Source organism: Antrostomus carolinensis, unplaced genomic scaffold (genome assembly GCF_000700745.2).
Source record: "Antrostomus carolinensis isolate BGI_N321 unplaced genomic scaffold, ASM70074v2 scaffold42109, whole genome shotgun sequence".
In the NCBI taxonomy this organism is placed as follows: Eukaryota; Metazoa; Chordata; class Aves; order Caprimulgiformes; family Caprimulgidae; genus Antrostomus; species Antrostomus carolinensis.
In genome coordinates, this window is record NW_010340064.1 from 1 (window position 1) to 7,874 (window position 7,874).

At 48.4% G+C, this 7,874-nt stretch overlaps 1 protein-coding gene across 1 annotated transcript; it reads left to right on the plus strand.

The window, feature by feature from the left end:
* Nucleotides 1-6: 6 nt before the first annotated feature.
* On the plus strand, nt 7-2,154 carry KLF10 (KLF transcription factor 10; the record flags this gene model as incomplete). Its single annotated transcript, XM_010176055.1, has 3 exons — nt 7-33; nt 137-998; nt 1,895-2,154. Coding segments are annotated over 3 exons (1,149 nt in total), but the record flags the coding sequence as incomplete, so codon positions are not given.
* Between the last annotated feature and the right edge of the window lie 5,720 nt (nt 2,155-7,874).

Below are 7,874 nucleotides of genomic sequence, written 5' to 3' on the forward strand. Positions count from 1 at the left end.
GGAGCAGCAGACTTTAATGCAATACCAGCATTTGTAAGTTTTTCAATTTGTATGTGTGTGTGCTTTATTTTAACAATAAGTGCAGCAATGTGTTGGTAACGCAGCCCCCCCTTACTGTGTCTCTCTCCCCGCACAGTGCCTGACCCCGCCCTACAGCCCTTCTGATTTTGAGATGTCGCAGGTGGCCCATGTGGGGACACCCCTGCCTGCTGCAGCGCTCAGCAAGTCACCCTCCGAGGCTGCCAAGCCTCCTCTGGCCGCATCTCGGAGGGAAGCGGAGAGGCCTCCAGCAGCCAGGCCTCTGAAGGCTCAAGCGACCAGTGTTATCCGCCACACGGCTGATGCCCAGCTTTGTAATCGCAGAACCTGCCCGGTGAGAACCGCCAGCGTGCTGAAATACCAGGACAGCGTCTCGAGGGAAGCACGCAGTAAGCGAAGCGCAGAAGCAGAACAGTCGGCGCGTCCCACTGACGCGCCGAGCAGAGCCGGTGATGATAGCGGTGAGCTGCCAGCGGCAGAAGGGAAACCCGCAGAACTCGCTGTCGGTCCGGTGCCCTTGGCGAAGCCATCGGCAGGGGTGGCACTGCCGTGCCCTGCCCAAGGCAGCGGAGCTCCCCCCGTGCCAGTGATTTGCCAGATGGTCCCGCTGCCTGCGAACAACAACGTTGTGACGGCCGTGGTGCCCAACACCACACCAAGCCAGCAGCCGGCTCTCTGTCAGCCCATGGTCTTCATGGGCCCTCAAGTTCCCAAAGGTGCCGTTATGTTTGTCATGCCCCAGCCGGTTGTGCAGAACACAAAGGCTCCCATTATTAGTCCGAACGGCACGAGACTCTCTCCCATTGCCCCTGCTCCCGGCTTCGTACCTTCTGCAGCAAAAACCACTCCTCCGGTTGTTGATTCTTCAAGAATAAGAAGTCACATTTGCAGCTACCCAGGATGTGGGAAAACATACTTCAAGAGCTCCCATTTGAAGGCTCATGTCAGAACACACACAGGTTGGTCGCTGTTGCTGGATGTTAAAAATTAATGTAGAAAATTACAGCTACATACACAGCTTGTTAAGGTTCTAGTGCTTACCAGATCGGTTCACGGAACAAACTGTGAGGCAGCAATGAAATACTTTCTTTGCCAGTGTGTATCATAATGGTCTCTGACAGGAAATCTCCCGGAGGGGAAGTTGACTCAGCAGTTTGTTTGTGCTGGACTGGCTTCATGTCAGAAGGCATTCAGTAACGCTTCGTACCAGGATGGAAGCCAGGCCTATGTGCACTATCCTTTTCCAGAGCTAAAGGTGGCTGATTAGGCCTCTCCACAAGAATGCCTTTGTCAGAAGTGGGTAAAACTTAGAGAATCTTTTATGAAAGAATGTAAGGAGCCACTCCAAACTATTCCTGCCTTGGTTATTTTAGAGGAACTCCTCTGCGCCCCAGCTCTTAATGGCAGTGGCAGAAAGTCATGTGCATTTTTACGTAGGCTCACAGTGCAGTACCAGAGCTCTGTTACATAAAACATTATCACAGGTTGCGTTTCGGGGGTAGTTCTGGGCATGCTGAGTCATCATAATCTGCCGTTCACGTGGAGCTGACAGTTAAAGTTGGCTGTCTGGAGATGTAAAGAGCATCTCAAACTATTTGGTTTCCAGAGGATTGTTAACCCTTGGTGCTACTTAGCCTTGAGGACAGTGAGTCTGCATGCTTAATATTGGTATGTAAACACTTTTTAATATTTCATATATTAAAAAAAATAATATTTCTGTAGATTTTGGGCTCAACTCTTGTAATAAAAACTTTTCTTAAAAAAAGTCAAATCCTGCCAGTTAAGGCAATAGCGTTTGTTGCTCAGTTAGTACTCATGTTTTAGGTTTTTTTCTTTGTCTTTTTTTTTCCTTTAGGAGAAAAGCCGTTCAGTTGTAGTTGGAAAGGCTGTGAGAGAAGGTTTGCACGGTCTGATGAACTGTCTCGCCACCGCAGAACGCATACTGGGGAGAAGAAGTTTGCCTGCCCGATGTGTGAGCGGCGGTTCATGAGGAGCGACCACTTAACAAAACACGCGCGTCGCCACTTATCGGCGAAGAAGCTGCCAAACTGGCAAATGGAAGTGAGCAAGTTAAACGATATTGCCCTGCCGCCAGCATCTGCGACCGCACAGTGAAAGGACTTACTCTGAAGATGGTGGAATTAACTGTTGCTGCTGGGATATGCCAGCTGGAAAAAGGCTTTTGCTCCCGGTCTGTGGTTCTCCCACAGCAGCTGCTGATGGCAGTGCAGCAGAGGGGCAAAAAAAACATTGCTGGGAGAACTGGTGGCTGACTGGAGTAGTGGGTGTCTTTTGCACTGGTAAGGAGAGAGAGAGAGAGAGAGAAAGGGAAGGCTCTAGAGCAGAGCAGCACACATTGTGCCAGTTTTGAATTTTGCAAATTATTCGTATGTCCTCTAGATCAGTCACACATGAGTGTTACTGGAGGTTTGCTGCTGACGCTTGAGACCAACTCGGATTTTAACTTTCAGTGGTCCGTCTTCAGCACAGCACAGACTAGGAAGACAGCAATGTACGGGGGCAGGCTTGAAAGCCCAGAACACACCTGCGTCAGATAATCTAAATGGGTTTTCCTACTTCTGCCACCTTTTCTCAGTAGGAATCTTTTCCTCCTGTCTGCTCTCCAGCCCAATTATAAGCAATGGTTTGGTGCCAGATTCCTGGAGATTTTAGGCCTGTCCTCCTGCATGGGGTGTTTCAGACACCCAGCTTTATACCGCTGCTCAGGGTGGGCGTCCAGGGGCACCACGTGGGCAGCTGGAGGGTAGGAACCTCTGAATCCTCATTAGCTTTGCAATATTTTCCCAGCTGCTTTGGCAGGCTTTGTGATTATTACAGTTGGTTGTACCTGGGCATCGTACGACGCTTCAGCTTTTGTGTTGCTCACGGTTTCCTTCCTGCCTTCGCACTACCCTGTACCACTGCGTTTTTCATGAGTGGATATAGTGCACTTTTAAGAGAAACATGTAACTGTAAACCACTTGGGTTGATGACAGAAGAAAACCAAGAATCTTAGGCTTCTTGATAGTCTTATTCTTTGGAAGATGGTTTATAGTAAAAATGAAATGCATACATTATGTATTGTATTAAATTAGAAAGTTGTGGTTTGAAAAGTAAAACAGGCAGTAAAGACACCGGCCTAGAATTTAAACTAGCTTTTGTGACAAATAATGCATCAACTTTCACTATTTCTATTTTATCATATTATATTGAGGACACATATCAGAAAGTAAACAGTTTGAAAATTGTGTATTAGAGATGCTTTTTGTGACTACTTTAAAGATTTGCACATTTCTTATGTTGTACTTTGTACTTTGTTTACAATAAAACCAATTTTCTTTAATACAGACCTTTCTTTTCTTTCTCTGTAGCAGAATGTATCCCGTTGCAAGGAAAATAACCTCAAAACAAAGCATAGTGTCCATCCATATCTGTCCCTGACCAACGAAACACTGTTTCTCAGACTTTGATATTTTTTTTAAGCTCTATAAAGCCAACACGAGTTGAATTTCAAGTCTTTCCTTACTACTCTGAGTCTCTGGTTTGGTTTTTGTTTTTCTCCCTGTTCTTCATCCCCGCTCCTTTTCTCCAAGCACCCCAAAATAAATGTTCTTACGTGGGCCGTTACAACAGTGGTGAAAGATACTTCCTTTTTGTTGGTGATGGAACCCCGCTGCCTTCCCCAGGATGGAAGCCAGCCCCAGTTTCTGATGGCCAGGCCAGCAGGTGGAGATGGGGAGTGTCACCCCAGGATCCCGGTCCCCCGCAGCATTGCCCAGGGCCAGCCAGGCACGGTGCTGGTACAGATGCGCCCTTGCCGTGGCTGTTCTCCGGGGCTCTGTCCTCGGAGCTGTCTCCCATGGGAGGCTCCTGCAGGCAGGAGGGCAGGGCGGTGGGGTTGTACCCTCCCAGGGCCGCGGGGTTTCTCTGCCTCCTGCTCCCTGCGTGAGGGGTGGCCACTTCGGACTGGGTGGGGGCTGCTGTCAACTCACGGCCCTGCCCCGCGGGGTGTTTGGGAGAGGGGCACTCCTTACCTTATCCTATTTGACGCAGTGCCCTGTGTAGGAAAAAGCCTGAGTCATCACCCTTTCTTCCTGTTCCAGAGGGAATACGGCATCGCAGCACAATACAAAAGAGATGCTTCCCCAGGAGCCTCCATCACATCCTGCTTCAAGGTATTGTACGTTTCATAGGCATAAGATAAAATACTGGATCAGCTCTGGGTCTGAAACCCTTCGGTGTCTGCAGCTAGCCATTGGGCTAGGAAGCCAGGTTCCCTCTCCAGCTCTGGCTACTGAGTCTTGAATCCAGTTTTGTGCCATGACCCCACATGAGGAGAGCATAATGAAAGTGCCACCCCCACTGTTGTCCTGCCTGGCTGTGGCTTTCCTCGTCGCCTCCACCCAAATGTGGGCTTTGAACCCCCTGTAGCGCAGCAAGGAGCCGACCTTAAACCTGACTTCCCAGGCAAGTGCTCTCGTGCTGCCACGCAATAAACGGGGAAAAAAAGGAGTTTCTGTGCCGTGGCTGCCTCTGCTGCCCGTGTTTTCTGAAGAAAATCAGCTGCTGGTGACGTTTGTGCAGCACCTCTGGAGGTGTGTGCGGGGCCCGCCCTGGGAGCACCCGCTGGGCAGACTGCAGAGGAAACCCTCTTTCTGGCACTGCTGGGAGCTAAATAAAATACCTGTTCTCACTCTAAATACAGAATTTGACAGTAAAAAGTGCACTTCTGACTGGTTCCAGCTGAAGGCAGAGCTGTAATTGTGAATTTACCTCACATGCCATTTTTTAAAGCTTAACCAACTGGAATTAAACCAGCCATTTGGGAGTTTAATCCAAGTCTCACCTGAAAAATGTAGTTGAAAGGACATTATCAGACACCTTTTCAATGCTGACTTTATTGTGCAATCAAATTTGGTTGCATAGTAGGAAAATTATTTTTTATTAATTTTCTACAGATTTCTGTGAATTAATTAGGTTTTCTTTACTCTATGTAAACCAAAACCACATCTCGTATTTGGTCCCCCTGTTTGGCTTTAATGATGAAGCCAAACAGAAATGCAAACGAAAGCGCCCTCAGCAAGCCCCCACAATTGGTACTTGGATGCCAGTGCTGGTGGGCTGTGGTGGGGCCTGCTGGGGCAGCCACCGCTGTCTATTTCTGTGCAGACACCCACCTCCGGGGAACCAATCCAAACGGATCCAGGAGATCAGCGTATATTCTTGGAAGCAGATTTCAGAAGTATCTATGAACCCTTCACCCTTCTGCTTAGCACTGATCTCCAAAGTGATGGGCATGCAGCGGTGACATCGATGTGCTGCAGTAGTGACATCAATTATGTGGGTTGGAGCAAGAGACGGTCCCTGTCCTGGTGGGCAAGAAAGAGCAGCTAAGGTCTCACAACAAGTTGTCCTGGGAAAGGAGGGAGCGAGCCACCGTGTCCAAAGCAAAGCGCTAGAACCCCACGCTTGGTATGCCTTCATTGCCGATGGGTGCTGGGGGAGATGGGGCCGTTGTGGGGGCAGAGGGTGCCTGCCCACCCTGGGTGTCACGCAGGCGGCTTGGCAGGGCTGGGCAGGACACACTGGGGGCTTTGGGATCTGGTTATCCCACCCCCTGGCTAAATCAGCGTGGATAAGCGATAGGGGACTGCGGTGCTCAGCGCGTGAGTGCTGAGTGTGCCTTCACCAGTGCTCAGGGGATTTTAACCTCTTCAGAGAGAAGAGCGAGAAGGCTGGAAAAAGCAAGCATTTTCCCTTGTGGTTTGGAGAAGAATAATTTCCATTACAGCAGGAGTATTTGTGGAAGGCTTAGATGCTCTACGAGTGAACTAATATATATTTTAAAAGAAGAGGGTTCCTGAGCTGGGGCAGCTTGTCTGGAGCCACAGACACAGCTGAGATGAGAACCAGGGCAGCCTGTCTACCCAGCCTGTCTGCAGAGCTTGGCTTTCCAAGGCTTCTCCCCTCAAGCTTTACCAACCAAGGGTGCTGTTTCAAGACACCCTTAACCAACCGGTCCTGTGGTCCTGGCAGAGGGTCCGCACAGCCTTGGTGCCAGGGCGGGTGCCACAATGCAGACATGGCACATACCCGAGAGCTGAGAGGAAGGGCTTTGTCATCGGCTGGCCTGAGGCTTGCACACCGCATGCAGAGGCGCCAGGTATTCCCCTGGCAACTCCCCATTTTTACTGTAAATAGATGATTCATTTGTCTGCTTTGGCAACAAACTTTGATCACCAAGGAAACACTCGCAAGCTGTCAGAAAAGTTAGAGCACAAAATTAGGTCAAGAGAAATGAAGAAGGGATGAATATGTGTATTACGGGCTAAAGCTCCCTGCCATTCTGTACCACAGATTTTCTGCAGAAGCCTTTGCTTCTTCTGAAGCACGTAGTTGGGTGTGTGGGGGGAGTAATATTCAGCTAGAACAGATGTTTTTGGAATACGTCTTATGATGTAATTGAGCATGTCACACAGAGCTTACGTGTCTTTTCTAATGATATTGTGATCTGGAACACTTTCTGTTTTCACCAAAAGAAAATGTGATACTTAGGCAATAAGGAGAGCAAAACATGTCTTTATCCATCTCATATTCACAAGAAGACAGAGGCTAAACTTGCTAATGCACTTGCTGAGTTGTGATAAAAATCAAGTAAAAATTGTACAAAATGTGTTAAGTAATTCAGAACCTTTGTTAGGGCACCACAGTTTTGACTAAACTTTCTACTTCCTTGTGTATTCTACACTGAAAGTCAAAGTAATTGGTGAAAAAAATTCTGCTGTTACCACTACTTCAACTACTTAGAGAGTTTTGGTAGGTGTCAAGGTACTTGCATGACAACAGCTTCCCAAATAAACCAATGCAGCAGTCGTGGGGAATGCCCGTGCGCTAACAGCTGCGGGGAGCAGGGCACGAGCAAACCCCGCCTCGGCTAAATATTCCCCAGGGCCTCTGCAAAATTTAAATGGCTTTGAATAGTGAGGCTTATAGTGTCTCCTCTCTGCCCAGCTGGCCTCCTGTCTGCTTGCAACACATGCAGGAGGAACTGATATTTGTGAAGTTTATTTTTTTTTCAAAGCCTTTGCAAACCTCTCATTTCATTAATGCTGGCTGGGCTGGATTCCATCCCGTTGTCATCGCTTAATTTGAAGGCTGGGATCTTCGCAGCAATAGCTAGGGGACTGGCACGGGGTACTTACTGTGAGCAGCAACCTCAGGCAGTTTAAACACTTCTGCTTGGGAAACAGAGCTTTTAATGTTTAATTGCCCAGTAGGCAGCTGGAAAGTACAACCCCCACTTCAAAAATGAAAAGAGAGAGTATTGCACGCAACCTGAGCAGAATTAAAGAAAATACAGAGTACAGAGAGTACGTTAATGGCCTAAAATGCAGGGTGGTCAAAATGTTAATGAAACCCTCATCAAGCAAACAATAAAGCAAATCCTCCGACCATCCATCAGCTGTGATGTATCACCAGTTGTTGCAGTCACTAAATAAAAAGATAGAAGCTTCAGCGTTGCAAGAGAACAGAGCAGCCATCTTCAAACAAGCTAAACAATCAGTTTAATGAAGACATAATTCTTGATCAGCTGCCATCAGTATGCGTCGGGTAATCCCAACTCAGGTGGAAGGAGTGCAAAGGCAGAAGCAGGGCCAGGTTAGCTGGAGGGATTCCCCTCTTTGCCCTGAGAGACCCTCCTGTCCCCGGGGCTGTGCATCCTGCACGGCACTGGTGCATCCCGCCACTGCTGGGGTCTGATCGCTACCCAGGTTTAGGGAGCAGTTGCCTTTAATGCTCTTAATTGAGCATAAGTAGGTTTATTTCCTTTTCTT